This window comes from Fukomys damarensis, unplaced genomic scaffold (genome assembly GCF_012274545.1).
Source record: "Fukomys damarensis isolate Sample0158 unplaced genomic scaffold, DMR_v1.0_HiC HiC_scaffold_18, whole genome shotgun sequence".
NCBI lineage: Eukaryota > Metazoa > Chordata > Mammalia > Rodentia > Bathyergidae > Fukomys > Fukomys damarensis.
Genome location: NW_022900930.1, coordinates 13,671,013 through 13,691,356, shown reverse-complemented (window position 1 = coordinate 13,691,356; position 20,344 = coordinate 13,671,013). Strand labels below are relative to the sequence as shown.

The 20,344-nt window shown below is 36.1% G+C and overlaps 1 protein-coding gene across 1 annotated transcript in view; it reads left to right on the top strand.

Annotated features, from left to right (window-relative positions):
* The window catches only part of LOC104860930 (rho GTPase-activating protein 7), a 114,738-nt gene extending 94,966 nt beyond the window's left edge, over positions 1-19,772 (top strand). The window contains exons 4-5 of the mRNA XM_033765392.1: positions 4,057-4,197; positions 19,207-19,772. Of these exons, the coding sequence (XP_033621283.1) occupies positions 4,057-4,197; positions 19,207-19,230 (165 nt within the window). The 3' untranslated portion in view covers positions 19,231-19,772. The remainder of the gene's footprint in view (positions 1-4,056; positions 4,198-19,206) is intronic.
* Positions 19,773-20,344: the final 572 nt, after the last annotated feature.

The window sequence follows — 20,344 nt, the reverse complement described above, 5'->3', positions numbered from 1 at the left end:
GGCGATATTTACTTCCACATCTGTCAGAAAAGCCCGTGTTCATTCTGCTGTGTTAAAAGCTTTCCAAGATGCAAATTTTTCATTCATAATGGGATATCATTTTTTGAAGCAGAATCCCTTGTCTGACAGCCAATGACTTTTCTTCTACATAGCAAAGTACTTTGAGTTGAAGTTACTGTTTTTGAGTCCATGTATGGTCAGGAAGACATTGGTAATCTCTTGAGATAGTTCATCCATCTTGTGGGGAAGCCTAGGAAACACGAGGGCTAAAACCACTTCATTCCCCTTTAACAAATCTATGGCCCTGCTCCAGGTATCATTCAGTTCTCTTAGATCTTCAAAGGTGACTATTTATATATCGTACTGTTGGCCCAAGCCTATTCTCTATCCTTACATTTATCTCTTTGCAAATATTCTTGCCTTTCTCTTCACCTAGTAAACAGGCAGTGGCAGCTTTGCCAGCATCACATCTGCCCATAGCTGTGTCTACCTGTTCTCCACTTTCTTCTGAAGTCAATAAAAGATATGTTGATCCCCTTGTCTAGAACAGATCATATAGTCTGTGTCCTTATGCCCATTCCGTCTCATCTTCCTTATCCCACTGTGAATCATTCATCTTCTTTCACGGTTTAAATTTAATTATTCTATTCCTGTTAGTTCTTTTTTCTTTCCTTTTTAGTACATGTACATCCTGCATTTTATCTACGATGTACCTATTAAATAAATAAAGTACGCCTTTATTTAAGGCTGCTATAGTAGCGTACAGGGAAGAGAAAGGTGGTGGTGAGAGATGTCATTGCTCCTTTTCACTGCAGACAATTTAAAACAAAAATTTCCCTTGATCTTCTCCTAGGCATTGCGTGGTCTCACTTCTTCTTGATGACCTAAGCTTTTGTCTCTTCTTAATCTAGCATTTCTTTCTTGATTTAATTCTTGGCTACTGCTCCCTCATTTCTGCACAACGTACCTTCTGTCTGACAAATCCAGCAGTAACTGCTCAGTCTTTAGCCACAGTATTTGGTACAGGTAAACCTCATCTCCCATGGACTTTCACTTTTCCTGTGGCTTCTGGCTCCCGCCCTCTTTTTTTTTTTCTTCTCTGCTTCCTCTTCCTGCCTTTGCCTCTTACACCCTCTATTCAGGACTAGGCTTAATTCCCCCTCCTATCTGACTTTGAATATTCTCCTTGGGAGTTACCATGTCTTCCATCACCTTGTTCACAATGATGGTCATGAAGGTAATTTTTTGGTAGTCTCCAGATCTGGATGGCCCAAAGATCACAAGATCCCCACTCTTTTGGGCCATTCACCCCTACTCCAGTGCAAGCCCACTAGCTTGATTCCCCACCACAATAAGAATTTTGCTGAGATCTGCATAGGTAATATGCTCTGGCATAGTTGGAGGACGAGCATAACCATAACAGTGGAACCCTTGTAGGAAGAGAATGCATAAGATGCATTACACAAATTCAGGGAAACTGTTAGATTTGACAATAATTCAAGTTTTAGGCACCACTAAGCTTGAGTATGATAGTAATACACAAGTAAAGGAAGGAGTGATATGGGAGAGCTCTGTGCTATACCCTACCATGAATGGAAAAATCAATAAAGATTTGCACTAAACTAAACATTCATGGCTCTACTTCAGTCACTTACTTAGTTGTGTTTTAGGTCCTATCAGAATAGCAATTTGGTTTCTTTATGGGGTTGAACTTTGAAATCCAAAAGACTTGTGATTTAATGCCAGTTCTGTCTCTAACTATGGCTTCAGTTGAGGGCCTTGCCTTAGGTCTTGGCTTCATCACTGCTCGGGTGAACACAGGATAGGTGGACACTGAAGTTGATGGTTATAAAGTATTACCTGTAATAGTTAAAAACAGGGCCGGGGAATTAGCTCAGCATTTCGGTGGCCTGCCTCGCAAGGGCAAGGACCCGAGTTCAATCCCCGGTACCAAAAATAATAACAATAATAATTAAAAGAAAAGCATTGTATTTTTAAACAGTATTATTTTACTTCAGAACCATTGTGTGGTTAAAAAGATGTGAGAATACTTTGGTAATTACCTTGTCAAATCATAAAGAGGAAGGCAAATTTAATAGAAAAAATTTCTAATGTGGGCCAGGGATTTAGCTCAGTGATGCCACTGCCTGCCTCACAAGCACGAGGTCCTGAGTTCAATCCCTGCTACAAAAAAAAAAAAATCTGATGCACAAAAAGATCAAATATAAATGACATAAATTTCCTGCTAATAATCATGATTATGCATTTGATGTTTATAAATTGCCTATTTGTCACTAATATTAATTCCATTTGAAATTTAAACAAATCATATTTTACCTTAGAATGACATCGTCTGTCTACTTAAAAAATAAAATAAATATGATATGAAGTCATTATGGACAACAGAATATAGCTATGTACTTTGCTCCTGCACCCACATGCACATCTATAAAAATGCACCCATTCTTAAAGAATGCAGTATTACTCTTCATATTTATTGTCATTATATTTCTCTTTTATACTAGTTAAATTGCAGAATGGAGAAGTTCAATGCTATTGATGATTTATCATTTTACAGAAATGATGCACTTACATTGAGAAGACAGAAAAAGAAAGACATCAATATGTCAACTTGGTTATTCTTTCATATATTAAGTGACAAAATTCTGTGTGCCAGGTGCAATTCTCAGAAAAGGGGAACTATGAGTAAATTAGACAGGTGAATCTTGTTCTTGTGAGTAAAAGGACATAAGGATAAGAAAGAGAGTGGAATTGATATGTGGATAGACAGGTAAGTAGCTTAATAGATCCATTGATTGACATGATGGATAAATAAAATGTAAAATAATTTTCATATGTAGAATGATATTCTGTAGAGACTGACGGGAGAAAACTCCTTTGGCTTGCATGTAAACAAGTGTTTTATGTAAGGGCACATTTGTGCTGTAGAAAGTAGCTTAATGTAATAGAACTAAAAAACAGCCAGGGTGACCAGAGCATATGAAATAACAACATAGTAATAAAATACAGGGTCAGAGAGTTGGGGTTCAGGGCAAATATTTGACAATGTGGACGATGGTAAAGTTGATACGTAGAAAGATTAGACAAAGAGATATTTAAATCAACATTTTCTCAGGTTAAAAACGTAGACAGACATGCACCTTTGCTCCCTGTTCTCTGCTGTCTCCCACATTCACACTTCCTCTGTGCTTTCAAATCACCTACAATTTAAAGAGGTCATTTGATAAATTAAATGCACAGCCTTTGTAGAAGTTAGAGAGTGATTGAATCCATTCCACAGATATCTTGGCTTCAAATTATGTATAGTTACTAAGAATGCATAATGATGTTAATTATTGTGAGATATATATATAAATACATATCATATATATGGCTACCTCTGATTGAAAATTGTTACATGCCAACTGTTTGCTGATCCTTCATAAAATTTGATGAGTGAATATTATTATACTCATTTTCCAACAAGGGAATTGTATCACACATGAGAAAATATAATTTGTATCCTCAGTGTATAGTTCATTATACACACACATTCTTGATCTGAATGATCCAAGCCATTGTAATAGATGTGACTCTGCTGATCTAATGGGAACAGAAAAGAGAATAAGGGGAGAGGAAATGAGATTTATCTATGTGTGTGACATACATTGTGGCCCTGTGTGGAGTCTGGAGAGCACTTTACTGTATGTGGGGTGCTAAGCGAGTTACTCAAGGTCACATGGTGAAGAGTGGGCGTTTCTAGGTTTCTACATCTAACTCTTCTTCCCGTTCCCTAGCAAGCTCCCACCACTGGCCCTTCAAATTCACATTAAGCTCTTAAGATAACAAAGTAGAACATTACCACATCTCAATTATTTGACAGCCTTCACTATACTACGATTGTTTTACAAAATAATGCTTGAACCTGAGTGACGTGTCAACATCAGTGAGTCTTTAGTGCATCTGTGTGTGTTGACAGAAAGAAGATGTGGAAAGGTGCTGGTAGAGGAAAATTGTCATGTAGGGTACACTCACCAGTACATTTGCTTTTCATAGGATATGGCATCAGGATCTGAAAATGGAGCAGATATAATTTCAGCAAATCAGATGCAAGCAAATTTGTCTTCCGATGCAGAATCTGCTGATCTACCATCTTCCACCTCAGTGACCAATTCTGGAACCAAACCCAAGGCCATGGTAAGTTGTAAATGACAGCAGTGGGTCTTAACGTTAACTGCTGGTCTGCATCAGGTAAGAACTGATATCCCATTCATTCCTACCCATGCAATGCTCTTGGAGTCTAAGCTGTTCAGACTTGATGGTATTTACTTAAGGATCATCCTAGAAACATATTTTTAGTTCTAGTGTTTTATAAATGGCAACACACATGTTTCAATGAAACAGGACAAGGATCCAGAACTATGCAAAAGTATGGTAAATTTTATCACTGAATGCTCAAAGCTTTAAAGAACCTAAAAGAAGATCTGGAGACAGCTTTTCCTGCATTATTATCCTGACCACCACATCACTTACTAATTGGAGAAGTGGCTTTTTAAGCATCAGTGATAGATGATGGAAGATGAATGGATGGGTGGATGGACGGATGGATATATGGGCAGATACACGTAGATGAGAGCTAGAAAGGTAGGTGGATGGAATGGAATGGAATGAGAGAGGGAAACAGTTATATAAAATTACCAGCATTATAAATTTTCTGTGTAAATTAAATTATTTAACATCTGTAAAGGGCTTAATGAAATATTTGGTAAAGACCAAATAAACTGAATAATGTAAGCTAATGCCATCATAATGATGCTTCATAAACTTTACAATGCTATCCAAATAAGGGAAAAGAAAAGTTACCAGAGAGAATAATATAGCAGGATAAATTGTGAATAAAAGGCATTTTTCTTTAAGTCAAAGATGAGCAACAATGGGAAAATAGTATTTGACTCTAAAAAGAAACTTTTATTAAAGAAGTAATTACTACTTCAAATGTCTAAAGTCGCAGCAGTTCCAAAATAACCTTTCCTAGCTTAGTGAAAATCATAGTGCCATATTATTTTTTAAATGCCATGTTAGCTTAACAAAGAGAAACAAGCTTAGATTGCTTGTTTGCTTGCCTTTAAAGTAAAAATTAGTTCTAAAATAGGACTTGAGAGAATGCTCTTTACTTAAAACATGATAGGTTTGCTGAAATTGCAAAGAATTAAAATGCGTCATTGAAAAAACAGATATGTGAAACATTGATATTTACATAGAAATTAAATTTTATGTAGAGAATATCTCTTGTTTGACTGAATATCTATTGAACATTTACATGTCATGAATTATACTAAATGAAAAAGACCTGAGTGATAAAACATATTCTGTCTTCAAGTATCTTGTGTTCTTAAAAACTGAAATGCAATGAGATGCTATATGGGCTATGGTAGTAATATGTATATCAGATATTAGAAGCTAAAAGATACCTCACAATGCTACTTCGGGGTACACTAAAAAAAACAAAATTCATCACTGAATGGCATCACAGTGCAATGAAATCCTGCAATTATTTTTCATACTAGGCAATAAAGATTTCAACATGAAATGTGTTTAAATTATGAAATCCAATAATCTTATTACCTCACATTCTGCTTTAAGAAAATGATTCCTCCCTTCCTTCCTACCGTCTTTCCTTTCTGCAGTGCTGGTAACAGAAACAAACCAAGCATGCTCTACCACTGTGCCGCATTCACAGCCCTTTTTCTATTATATTCAATTTTTTAGACTGGGTCTTGTGAAATTAGCAATGTGGGAGTTGTACACAAAATCCTCCTGATTCATTCTTTCCAAGTGCTAAGATTACAAACCTGAACCACCATGCTTTACTACTAACTTTTTTTTTTTAATCACTCAACCATGTTTGATGATTTTGAAAATCACTGGAACACTGGCTTTTTAAAGATCAGAGACAGGTAGAGGGTTCACTATTTAAAACCATTTATGATTTAATTCACTTTTTTATTCATTAATTTTATTGGTACATCTTAGGTATACAATATGATGACATTCATCATTCGACGTTTGTACCTTTACATCATATATCTTGGTTCTTATTTTTTCCCCATTCCCCTGGCCTCCCTATTTATAAAGATGTTGTTTTCAATTTTTCCTTTTCTCATATTTATTCCTTTCTGTTCTTTCTTGTCCCTGCCCCTCCTCCATCCCCTTCCCCTCCTACCTTTTCTTCCTATTCCATTATCTATTAATATTTGGATCCTCATTTACACTTTCAGTTTCTCACACCAGAACTTTTTAAAGCACTCATTAGTTTCCTGCCTACTAGTTCTGTGCACTGATACTTATTCCATACTTAACTTTTGCTTTAGAATAATGAAGATGGAACCCACTTTTTCTCCCTTGAAACACACATAACTTGTTGCAATATACACGACTGTGTGTGTAGGTCTTTGGTCCTTTTTCAATATCCCTTATTAATTAGTATGGCAAAAGTGCACACACACACACACACACACACATCTCCAATCATTTTCAGTTTTGTGATAAGAAATACCAGTCCAACAGTTTTCCCAAGTCTTTTATCCTTTAGAGTATTCTGGAAAGGATTCTTTTTGTATTTATATTTTTCACTGTTTCTCATATCAGTAGACCAAACTATTCACCCAACATTCAGTTAACATGTATTTAAGTCAATTATTGAACAGAAAAAATACTCTTTCACATATTTCAAATAAAATATTTACTAAAAATTTACTAGCTTTGAATACAATAATATGCAAATGTACCGTCAATAGTTAGCTTGACTTACCTCAGCACTCACAGCTGCATAATCACACCACAACTCACTAATCATGAAAACACTGAAGATTTTTCTGCATTTGACTCAGCCTATAAATGCAATATTCCACTTCAAGGCAACCAAATCCACCTAGCAATCACGACCAGTACCACAGGTGGATCAGGTCAACCGGATATGCAATTCTGCCCAACTACTGAGCTATAATTTAGTAAATTTCTCTAGTAGGCCATGAAAAGTATCCAAAATGAAACACTATACTGTCAAAGACAGCTGACTTTGAGGAAATCTGTTAAAGAAAGTAGCTAGTAAAAATAAATGAAGATAGCTTGAAAAATAGGCTATTGTTTTGTGTGAGACCATTTTATTTTTTTTGTTATTTATGTTGTTGACCTTTTTAGAGTCTCCCTTTTGCTATGGTTTGAAAATGATTCTTTCACCATGAACCATTTTTATGGTTGAAATACTACATTTAAGAATTTTATCTGTTTTATGACAACTTAAGCACAGTACTTTCCCCCCACAATGTGTAGCTTAGGTAATAGATGATACATAAGAGTAGTCTGGATACTTTGTGAAACGAAAGAAAATTCCTATATTCTACAGCTCTTTTCTTGTCATTAAGAACTAAAATTTCAATTTTAATGTTAAGTAGAAATATGAAATTCTAAAAACATTCAGTTAATTTATCCATTTTAATGAATTAACCTTTTGCTATGTTTACTGGAGCTTACATACATTCAGAATTAGTTTAATTTGCATTTGACTTGCAACTGTGAAATCAATTTATACTGATGACTGTCACAAATACTTGGCATTCCTTTTGCTTGTAACTTCTCTGGGTTTCTAGGTACATATTTTTCAGTAAAACTATATACGTATATATAATAATTAAAATGAGATAAATGAATAATATCCGGGTTTTTCACTAATACTACCTATGCACCATTCTGAATATCCAGCATTAAATGGATTTCTGAGCTGTGTGACATACAAAAATGAAAACACTGCCAATAAACACATCAGAGGGGACAGAAACATAGTGCTTTATACCAAGAAATTCACTCCTCTCCTCACATTGTGCTATTCATTTGAAACATTCTTTTTTTTTTTTTTTTTTTTTTTTTTTTTTTTTGGTACTGGGAATTGAACTCGTGTCCTTGAGCTTGCAAGGCAGGTGGTGGAATCACTGAGCTAAATCCCTGGCCCTATTTGAAACATTCATGAAGCCTTCAGATTAGACTCCGACAGACAATGCTAGAACCCTGCATCACCTTTTGTTATAAAGCCATATTCTGGTGCCATTCTGTCAGTGGCTAGAATTGTTCCAATATTATTTAACATGAAGTTGTAACATTTTAAAAAAGGTTTAAAATTGAATTCGGGGGGATTCAGAGGGGTTTTTTGATATTTATTTATATTTTAGCATTTAATATCTGTTCTGAAGTATAGCATCTTAATATACTCTAAAATGTGCTAATCTTAAATATTCAATTTAATGCATTTGAATATTTGGAGAAACATTTACATTTATATACCACATCTCTATGCCCTTGTAGCTGCCACTCAGGTCAAAATAACATGAAAGGCCAGAAACGAACTGTGGTTTGTATACCCACCCTCATCACCTGCTTTCTAATTAGGTCTAAAAGTGTTACAGTCAAGAACAAGTGAAGCGTACAGCCAATTCTAGAGTAGTTTTACCTTTTGCTTTATTTTTATATTTAATTGATGTATATAATATTTGTATTTTTGTGAGGGACAGTGTTGTAACTTGGTACATGCATATACAATGCGTAATGACCAATGTGGGTAAATGGCATTTACTTTTCACATGTACTAGTATTTCTGTGTTAGGAGCCTTTGAACTCTTCTCTCATATTTTGAAATGTATCCAAAATTTTTGTAGTTTATAGTTATGCTACTTGCTATAGAACGTTAGAATCAATCCCCTTTCAACTGCAGTTTGGTTATCCATTATCCAATTTGGTTACCCATTATCCAATCTCTCTCTGTTCCCCTCCTTCCCTTACCCCTCCTAACCTGTCATGACCTCTATTTTAATCCCTACTTCTATGTGAACATTTTTTAGTTCCATAAATGAGTAAAAATGTGTGGTATTTGTCTTTCAATGTCTTCGTCTGTCTCACTTAGCCTAATGTTCTTCTGTTCAACCCATATTGCCATGAATGATAAGATTTCATTTTTTATGATGGTGTAAAATTTCACTGGGTACATATTTTATTCACTCATCTAATGCTGAACATCTCATTTGTTTCCATAGCTTGGCTATTGTGAAGGCTACTGCAATAAGTATGTGTAAACAGATATCTCTTTTATACTCTAATTTCATTTCCTTCAGCTATACACTCAGGAATAGAGGAATGCTGAATAATATCATAGTTCTATTTCTGGTTTTTGGAGAGATATCCACCCTATTTCTACAATGGCTGTACTGATTTACATCACTATGAATAGTGTATGTGAGTTTCTTTTTTTCTGCATCCTCAGCAGTATTTGTTATTTTTGGTCCTTTTTATATTTGCTAGTTTCATTGCAATAAGATGGAATATCTAACTTTGGTTTTGATGATACTGAACATTTTCCATGTACTGTTAGCAATTTGTATGTCTTTACTTAGAAATGCCTGTTTGGGTCTTTCGCACATTCTTTAAGCAGATTATTTATGCATCTCTACTATTGAGTTGTTTCAGTTTCTTATATATTCTGAATATTGATCCCTTTTCAGATGGATAGTTGGGGAATATTTTCTCCCATTCTTCATGTAGTCTACTGTGTTGTTTGCTGTACAGAACGTTCTTTAATTCGATTTGACTAGTTTTGTTTTTGTGACTGGTGCTTTTTGGAGTTTAACTCAAAAAAACCTTTGCTTATAGCAATGTCTTAAATGTTTCTTTTGTATTTCTTTCTAGTAATTTCAAGTTTTATACTTAGGTTCCTGATTAATTTTGATATGAATGTTATAGGCAGTGGTGATAGGCAAGAACATAATTCCATTTTGCCTCTTTGTGTCCAGATTTCCCGGCATCACTTATTGAAGATTCTGTCTGTAATGCATGCTTATGGATCTTTGTCAAAAAATCAGCTGGCTATAAATATGTAGAATGATTTCCATATTTTCTATTCTGTTCCATTGGTTTACATCCATTTCATATCCATTGGTTTATGTCTATCAGTACTATGTTTTTGTGATTACTATAGGTCTGTGATATGTTGTGAAATCTGATATTTGATATCTTCAGCTTTAGTCTCTGGATACTCTAAGTCTTTTGAGTTTCCATGTGAACTTTGTGATTTTTAAAACATATTTTTGTGAAAAAGTCATTGGAATTTTGGTGATGATTGCATTGAATCTGTAGATCATTTTGGCTATAATGGGCATTTTAACTATATTAATTATTCCAACCCATAAGTCTGGGATGCCTTTTTTTATTTTGTGTGTGTGTCCTCTATAATTTCTTTTACTGTTTTATAATTTTCAGTGTAGAGATCTTTTACTTCCCTGGTTCAACTTATTCCTATGTATACTATTTTCCTGTGTGTGGGTGTTGTGAATATGACTGCTTTTATGAATTTCTTTTTCAGTCTGTTTCTTACTGGTATATAAAAATGTCACTAACTTTTGTTAAGTTGATTTTGTATTCTGCAGTTTTACTGAGTCCATTCACCAGTTCAGTTTTTGGTGGAGTTTGTAATATTTTCTACATAAAAGATCAAGTCATCTACACAAGGGGATAATTGGACTTTCCTCCTTTTCAAACTGAATGCCCTTTCCTAATTTCTATTGCCTAATTGTTCTGGCTAAAACTTCCAGTACTACTTGAGTAAGAATGGTGAAACTGAACATCCTTGATTGGTTCCAAATCGTACAAGAAATGCGTTCAGCTTCTTCCTGTCTCAGAGGGTTTCTTGTTGTTCTTAAAGGTACTCGTAATGGCAAATGGTCATTAAATGACTATCAGTTGCACATTTATGAAGAAAGAGACCAAGACTCTGATAACCAGTAAAAGAACATATTCTATTTGTGAGCTAGTAACTGGAGGGACAAGAAGGGTCTAATATTCTACTCTGCAGAATAACAGAGCATCTTGAAGAGTATACAAGGATGTGATTTTAAGTCACCATAAATCCCAGCCCTGGCCCCCACCCAAGACACTGCTTTAGTTACCAAGTGACACAGAGAATTCTAATAAAACTGATGGGAACCAGAATCATTTGAACAAGTTGAGACAGAGCAGCTTTGAGTTTACCCTAAACAACCTAAGGGAACTTAGCAATACGCTGGTGTGTGTATGGGCATGTTACGTTCCGGAATTACAAACAAGCCTTCTACTGGAGACATCAAAACAGTATGAATTGTTTTCTTCAATATCTCTAGTTGCTACAAAGTAAAAAATATATAGCTTATTCCAGCTCAAGGCAGCGACAGTAGTTCTGATTTCACAGATGGAACACATTTCTAGCCTTCTGTGCATGATTACTAATACAAAGATGAGAGAGATGAGCAGAAAGGAGAGGAGCAGATAAAGTAAAGCAGGAGCCCAGGGCAGGCAGGATGACAGCCTGCCAGATGTAGTTCATTCTTCTTATTCTTATTTTTTCCGTTTTCATTGTGTATCCGTACCTATGTACAGTACATCGTGATCACGTTCCTTTCGGGAAGTTGGTGCGTGTATGCAGCACATCTTTTACGCGCCCTGCCCGCCCATCCCCTTTCTCTGCATTTCTTGATCCCCTTTCCATTTGAAAAAGACCTAGCTCAGTGTGTCCTATTAGCTATTTTTTATTTTGCTCCTTATTTATAGAGTTGGATTCTCACATAAGAGAAATCATGCACATTTAAGTATGTGTGTCTGATTTATTTCACTTAATATATGGTCTCAAGATGTATCTATTTTCTTACAAATGACTCAACTGTATCCTTTTTATAGCAGAGTAGTACTCCATTGTGTATAAATACCATGTTTTCTTTATCCATTTATCTGTTCATGAATGTAGATGCTGCTTCCAAGATTTAGCTATTATGAGTTGTGCAAGTGTCACTGTAATGTGATGACTTCAACTCTCTAAAATAGATACCTAGGAGGACCACTGAATTGAATGGAATTTCTAGTTTTAGTTTTATTAAGTAATTTCTATACTGATTTCTGTAGTGGTTGTGTTAGTTCACATGCCCACCAACAGTGTAGAAGGGTTCCTTTTCCCTGAAATCCTCACAGGCATTTGTTATTATTTGATTTATTGATGACAACCATTCTCTGGGGAGTAAGATAAAATCTTCGTGCTGTTTTAATTTGTATTTCTCTACTGGTCAAAGATGTTGCTTTTTTCATGTATTTATTAGCCATTTGTATGTCTTTGCAAGAATGGTTCAAAACAAATTCTGCCTAATGTCTATGTGCTAGAAGATGGACAACTCTATGAGCCCATGATAATTTCTGGAGGATTTTTAAAAAACAAAGGATCCCTATGTGATATCTAATCCGATATTTTAGCTGCTTTTCCTGACATTCCCAAAAATGTCATTGTCAGTCTAATCTATAATTGAAGGAAAAAACTTCTCGCCATGACCCCTGGTAAAGCATGACCATTCTTGCTGAGGTCAAAATATGCAATGAGAAAATTACACACGATCTATTCATATCCCCTGCTCTGACATGATAGAAACAGAGTGATTTGCATGGTGTGACACTGACTTGTCAGTAGTGTCCACCTTACACACACACACACACACACACACACACAAACGTTGTGAGATGAGGAAAAATGAAAAGTGACAACACTGTGATAATTTTGATTATGGTATTTTTGATGAATGCTATTAAAGATTGAAGTCATGCTGGGGATTTAGCTCAGTGGTTCTGCTGCCTGCCTTGCAAGCACAAGGACCCGAGTTCAATCCCTGGTACCAAAAATAAATAAATAAATAAAAAATTGAAGTCATTTAACTGTAGTATTTTATTTTTCTCTTTTCACTTTTACCTGTGATTCAATATATAAATTTGTGTGTGTGTGTGTGTGTGAGAGAGAGAGAGAGAGAGAGAGAGAGAGAGAGAGAGAGGTTTCTGTGTGTACATATATTTCTTGATGTTATCAAGGAATTAGGAATAATCTTGACTTTGAGTTCATAATAGGATATAGAAGGATTCCTTGAAATGTTTAAAATTGTGTTTTAGATTATGTATACATGTCAGCATTTACACATTTCTGGATATTTTTTGAGGAGTATCATCAGATTGCCAAATGCCTCTGAAAATACCTATAAAGAAACACTGCATTTGAGTTTTTATGAGACAGTTATTTATCCAGTGATGAGACTCATTGTTAAAATACACCAACATCTTTTCTATAAAGAATAAGTACACTTCAGGTATATTGATAGAAATTACCTTGTTTGGGTTTATTTCCTAGTGAAATATACCACTGGATCCCTTCCACAACAAATGAGGCTGTACTTTATGTGAAATCTGACTCAGCTATGAAATCATAATGTGTCCTTTGCATTTATTCAAATTATCCAGCACATAGATAAAAAACTGACCCCCAAAATGAAAGAGAAAGCCACCAAGGACTACTCATAAAAGTTTCAGTGTAAGTCAGGTTTTGTATCTGAATGCAGTGACAGATCTTATGCGTATGATTATTAAGCTAAAGTCATGCTGCTTCTGATACATTAATGGTAGGCATTAAAATCTTTTTAAAGGGGAGGGGTCAGGATTTATCTCAGTGGCCCTGCACCTGCCTTGCAAGCACCAGGTCCTTCGTTTGATCCCTGGTACTGAAAAAAAAACTGAAAAAAAATTATGCGGATTCTGGAGCCCAAATTCAATCATTAAAATATCAGTTAACACTCAATTCATTTTAGTAAAAGCTATACTTTGTTTATCAGATTACTGTATTATATAATTTTCACAAATGATTATCAGGTGCACCTTTTAATAAGTAATTTTCTCTCATTTTTCTGGTAATTTTCTCTAATACTTCTTAGCTATTTGAAACAAAATTTAGGGAGAAACGTGTTTTCTTACTAGTAGCAGATTTTAAGTATTTGTTTTACTCGAGCCTTGGGGGAAATCCACAGTAACATTTTGAAATAGTATTTTATAATGTCACAATATATTATTAGCTTTCATATCTTCAGAAAATGGTATACTAAAGAAAAAAATGGCCGGGGATTTAGCCTGCCTCACAAAGGCGAGGTCCCAAGTTCGATCTCTGGTACTACAAAAAAAAAAAAAAAAAGGAAAAAAATGGTGCACATAGAATTTTTAAAGAAATTTTAGGCAATAACATCTGAAACATCAAAATATTTGTATTAGTACATTTCACAATAATTTCAAATAAAAATATAATGTCTTTTTATGCTTTTTAATGTGACAATTTTAATTTCATATTGCTAAACAATAACATTAAAGTATATGAATTTTAAAAGATATATTTTCATCTGTTTACCAATATCATTGTTTATGAGAAAGAAAAATAGGGCAAATTTTATAGCTCTTTTTAAAAGAAAAACAACCTTTAGAAAACTCAAAAAATACTTCTGAAATAACATTATTCAATGATGATAATTATTAAATATTACATAGAATTCTGTGATTTAAAAGCATGGAGGATTCTATTCACATATTTTGGATTTTGAAATAAAATAAATATGTAATTACCTTGGAGTTTAAAAAATAGAAACATTTTCTCTAGCTATTTACTTTAATATTTCAAATAAATTCAAAAGTTTCCCTTTTTTGTTTTACAATACTTTCATCTGTTTTCAATCTATTTATACTTTAACTCACAATCTGATTTGAATGGGTTGTTTGATCTCCTCACATCCATCTTTTCACTTTGAAGCTGGGAATTTTATTTTGCCAAGAATAACTATAGCTTGTACTTATACATACAGATTCTTAATATTAAACTCTAATCACGTGGTACTTAAATAACTTTTTTGTTGGCGGCTTGTCTTTCTCCCTTTTTGTGCTTACAGTAATCTGATTAATTTGGTATCTGGAGCAAAATTGATAAAACCAAAAGAAAGATGAATGATGAAATAGTTAGAATTGACTGGACTTGATTAGGACAAGTACTGATTCTTAAAAGTCATCTCCATAACCTAAGATTTGGTCAGATGAATAGTTCTTCACATGCTATCATCGTTACAAAGAGAAAATCTTAGTTTTTCCATGGGCTGATGTGACTTCTCCCATCCAGCTCATATTTTCATCCAAAAGAAATAACAACTTCCAGTTATTTCTGTGCAATGTAAAATAGCAAGCCAGCAGCGTGCCACATGACAGCAACCAGGACTATAATTCGTAGCACTGGGCAGAAATAATAACCAGTAAGCCAGCTGCACAGTCCTCACTTTCTTCATTTCAAACCTAGGTGCTCCAAAGCCCTAATTATATATGCAATATATTCCCACCTTTTTCTATTTTTATGCTAACAGATTGATAATTAATGCTACCCCTGGCCCTTGCTGGCCTCTGGACTCACTTCTTAAAGACAGTGGAAGTCAGTTGAGATGTTTAACCAGGGAGTTCAGATCAGAACAGCTTGACTTAGCCCACACGTAGGGCCCTGCCTAACCCAGTTTAGGTTTCAGCGTGGTGCACATTCAGTACTTCAGAACACTGGGTTTTGGATAAATCATTTGCCCTGTTTTGTGCTTCATTTCTCCTGTGGATAAAAGTCAGGATTTTGAAGAGTTTTTAGCAGATGGACATTTGGAACTCAGAGCTGGTGGAATTTCAATTTAAAATTCTGCCGCATGTCTACAGCGCCCAATCTTCTATGATCTTGGAAAACATTTCCCAAGCAAATGTTTATCAAGCATTTAATTTTAGATTCAGCATTTTTTACATTATCAAAATTGGGCTGGTTCCAATTAATGCCTGTGGCTTTCCTCAGCAGATAGTCTATGCTCATGTCATTTCCTACTTCCCGAAGTCTCCACTATACCTTAGACTTCACTGACACAACATTATACATATTCCTCCTAAGGCATCTTTCATGGTCTCCCAAGACGTCCTTTGAAATCTAAATGAAAATAACTCTTGCTTCCTGCATGTCTGAAAATCAGCAGCACATGGATGACACCAAGGTCTGCCTCCAGGCCCCCTTGGACTATGGCAGCAAAAGCCTCTGGGTGCCTGGATGACTGAGTGCAGCAAAATGAATCCCAGGAAGCCAATTTCCCAAGTGTCCTTTCTTTAGCCAGGGGGTTGAAGGGTTATCTTCTCAAATGAGAGATTTATACTTTTGCACCCTTGAGCTCTTGATTGGTGTGGTCTGGCTACTTCTTGAGATGCCCTCTGCTCAATTTTACCTTTTTCCTCTCCATGCATGATGAGTGTTCTCAACGGATAGTCACGCATGAGGTGTGGAAAGGTGAATTGAGCAGAGGGTAGATAGAGTTGGACAGAGCTACAATGTGTTGACAATTGCAGCCTCAGCTGACTCTAGGGAGAGCTATGGAGCTTGGGTGGCCCTTCCCAGTTGTCCAAAATTGACACAACGGGACTGTTCCTCTCCATCTCAGCACCAACCAGTCATTGACCTTGGATGCCCTTAGGAAGTGATGTAACCTTAAATGAAAGTTTCTTAAGGTCAAGGGCATTTCCCAACAGGACAAGCAGCTGCAGCTGTTGGCAGCCACTACTCCCCAGCAGCAAGGGAATTAATTCACTGACCTATTGTTCAGTTTATTAAGTCTGCCATACCAAGGATGGGTGGAGAGAGGAGAGAGGTAAGGGAAAAAAGATGAAAAGGGGAATCAAGACATGTTATATACACCCACCAACTCCTCACAAGGAGTGTGAACAGTATGTACTGCACATATGCACTAACAAACTAAAATAATAAAAATACCAGGAGTCCTACTTAAATTATGAGTTCATTGCAATAGGTGATTCACATTCTCCAAACTTGCTTTGTGTAACATGTGGCAATCTGCTATCCAATAAAGCCTTGACACCTTCAATACTGCTGTGCAACATGGGCAAACATCCTGTCGCAAAAGGCAAGACTTTGGAGTTTTCCGAAAGAAAAAAGAAGTGAACACAAGGAGCAGAAGCAATTATTGAAGGTCACCATTTTGTCAGCTGTGTCTGCAATGAGAGCATCATTCTTAGTGGCTAACTGCATCGTAAAAGCCAAGAAGCCCTCTACTATTGAAAAAGAGTTGATCCTCCCTAAGGATTTTTTAAATGAACTTTTAGGAGATTCTGCAGTCCTTCCCCCTCTTTTTTGGCTCACATCATAACTAGATAAACTGATGAAATAGCAAAGAATATTGCAGCACACAGATGTTAAAGATGATTAATGGGTCACACTGGTAGCAATCCCAGTTGGTGAATCCACTGAGGTTGACAATCAGGCAAAATGTTTTTGTGTGATGAGTTTTTCAGAAGAATGTGCATGAGTATATGTTATGTGCACTTTTCCATTAAATTGGAGAACTACTGAAGTCTTTGAGTACTTACACCTCAGAAAATCAAACTGGTCATTTTGTATCAGTACAAATACATGGCTTCCGGGTTTCACTACTCAACTCAAAGAAGTACTTCTGAATGCAAATCTACACACTGTGTTATCCATGGAGAAATGCCGAAGAGCTAAAAACCTTAACCATGTTTCATGGAATGTGATTAAAATTATCAATCTCATTAAAGTATATGCCCTTAATTTATATCTGTTTGGACAGATCTGTGAGAAGATGGATGCAAAATGTGCACATCTTCTCTAATGCACAGAAGTGAGATGGCTTTCTAAAGACAGATCACTGGCACAGGCTTTGACTTACAGGAGTCATTCCAGAGATTTAGTTTAGAAAAACAATCACCACTAATATGTCGGTGACACAAGATGGGTTATAAGACTTGCTTATTTGTATGACATACTCAATCTGGTCAACGAATTCAATCTGGAATGGATCCATGAACTTTTTATGAATAAGCCAGGTGAATCAACTTTGTCCGTCCTAGCAGAGTGTCAACTGCTAAAGACCCCAAATGATGATGACCTTAAACACAGATCTGAGATGACTAAATCTCCATCCATGTTGCATCAAAGTCAAAGTAGCATATCCAGAGATCATCACAAAAGCAATAAGAACTTTACTTCCATTCCCAACATTGAGAAGCTTGGTTTTCTGCAATGACAGCAACAAAATTGAGATTATGGCTTAGATAGGACGTAAGAAATATACTCCCGGTGTCACCGCATCCCATTGTACCCAGACCGACCGGCTTGTTGCAGAAAACAAGCTCAGAGTCCCCACTGATTCTGTATCATAGTAAGCTGTATAGCTATGATATATTATAGCAGTGTAATAATACAGTACATGGCATGGTCTTCATTCATCCTAAAAGCATCCCCCTCCTCCACCTGGCCTTCCATGAACCAGTCCCTGGTGCCATAGAGTTAGAGAACTGCTGTTCTAACTTAGCTCCCTCCTTTTTTATTTTAGAAAAAATAACAAGGAACCAATGCCTTTAACCCAGCCTGGAAATCTCCTTAGCTAGATTACTAAATTCTTTAGGTACAGTTTTTACTGTTGACATTACCAGAAATAACAGTACTCCTAAGCTTTCTGCTGCCATATAAAAAGGGTCCACTAGTTTTCTGATGACATTTTCTTCACTTTTCTTCAAATTTTTACAGCAAACCTCCTCACAAGCTATCTAGCTTATGCTAACAATACTCGGCATTGTTTAAGCTTTCATTAGCCCCCTCTTATGGTCTATCTACTCTGCCCTTTTGTCCCAAAGTCTCTCTCACGATTTGTCAATTTTCAGTATTTTATATTATTGAGATATGTCATCGAGACATCCCATTCCTAGTAATGAAGTCTATTTTAACTAAGTATTACAGTATAAAAAATGTATCAGGAATTCAAGAGTGGCTTGTTCAGGCAGTTCTGAGAGAGGTGTCTGATACGATACAGTCAGGCATTGGCCGAAGCTGAAGGATCTGTTTCTCGCGTGGCTTATTCTCACAGTTGGCACATTGCTTTCCCCCTACCTGTATCTCTCTATGAAACAGCTAATCCTCCTGAACACTAGCAGCTGTTTTCCCCAAGAGACATCAATCTAAGAGATCAAGAAAGAAGTCGCTAGGCCTTTAATTCACTAACTCTGGAATAATACCATTGTATTTCACAATGTCACAAACCATTGTATCCTGGCTAATAGAAGAGGGTTTTATCTGGGGCACATCTGACAGCAAAGATCATCAGACCATATTGGGGATTTGCTACCACTTTTGAAGTTTGCCTGAATGTATCCTTTTGGGTTCTACTTTTGCCAGCCACTTGCTTCTTCCATATCAGCAAGGGATACAGGGATGCTTTTCAGCTTCTGCTAGCTGAGGCCTATTTATTTTATCAGCTCTATGGACAGGACCTGAAGTGATGCCGTGTGATGCAGCAGAGGTCCATAGAAATGCTTAGAACTGCAAGTCTAGGAATCCAGCTGTTGCCAATGCATTGTGTCGGCTTCACCTCATCATCATCCAGGAAGCCCAGCCACACCAGGCTCCTGTGCTCGCCATCACATCCCACTCTCCAGGTCTAAAAGAACCTCTGAGAGCCCTTTCACCAGCCTGGAATGAGGACACTCACCCTGCAAACCGTGCCCTGTAGTGCAAGTGTGGCGGAGGGCTCCTGTATACAAAAATGTTCCTTCAGAACCACTCTCCCTCACACTTCCCGCTCCTGATCCTATTATAACCTGCAGGAGAATTAAAAGTTCTCTAATGCATCCTCCTTCAAATGCTTTTGCTAGTTCTGGAGCTTGATCTGTCTTACCACACATTTTGATATCTAATTTGTCATCCTAAGGTTTGGGTCAAAACTTTAATGACTTATTTCCTGGACTTGCGTCCCATCCTTTGATTACAACTTCCAGGAACACATCTCCTCTCTGCTGCCATGTGAAAGGATAAGACACTTTGAAGAACATAAGAATATTGATTTAAGGTCATGGTGATTTTTTTGTACCATTTACTAAAACTGCATTCAAATAAGACTAACTTCCATACAGTCTTTCAGTTCTTTGACCAGTCCTGGTTAAGATAGAGTTTAATTGAAAAGTTCAATGAGTTTTCTTTAAAAACATTAAGTCTAACCATATGCTCATTAGGTGGTGTGTTAAAACAATATAAATAATTTCTTATATTGATTTTTCATTGAGCGTATTATAAATAGCAAATGTGAATACAACAAAGAAGTGATGATACCATTTTAAAACAGTTCGCAGTAATTTTCCAGTAGTATAAAAATAAAAGGATTAATCCATTTGCCTTGACTTTAACTTGTTTTGTATTTGCGGTGTACGTGATATAATTTTCAGTCCACATTGAGGCTTAGTTTTATCTTCAGCTCCAAGAAATGCAAAGGAAACTTCCGTCCATGCTGATCAGACTTTCTCGGGCACTGACGTGATCCAGAAGTCCAATGATCTGGATGGAATTTCAACGTGGAGATGAAATCTAGGAGTTTCAGCAGGCTCCTGGGATGAAAAAGGA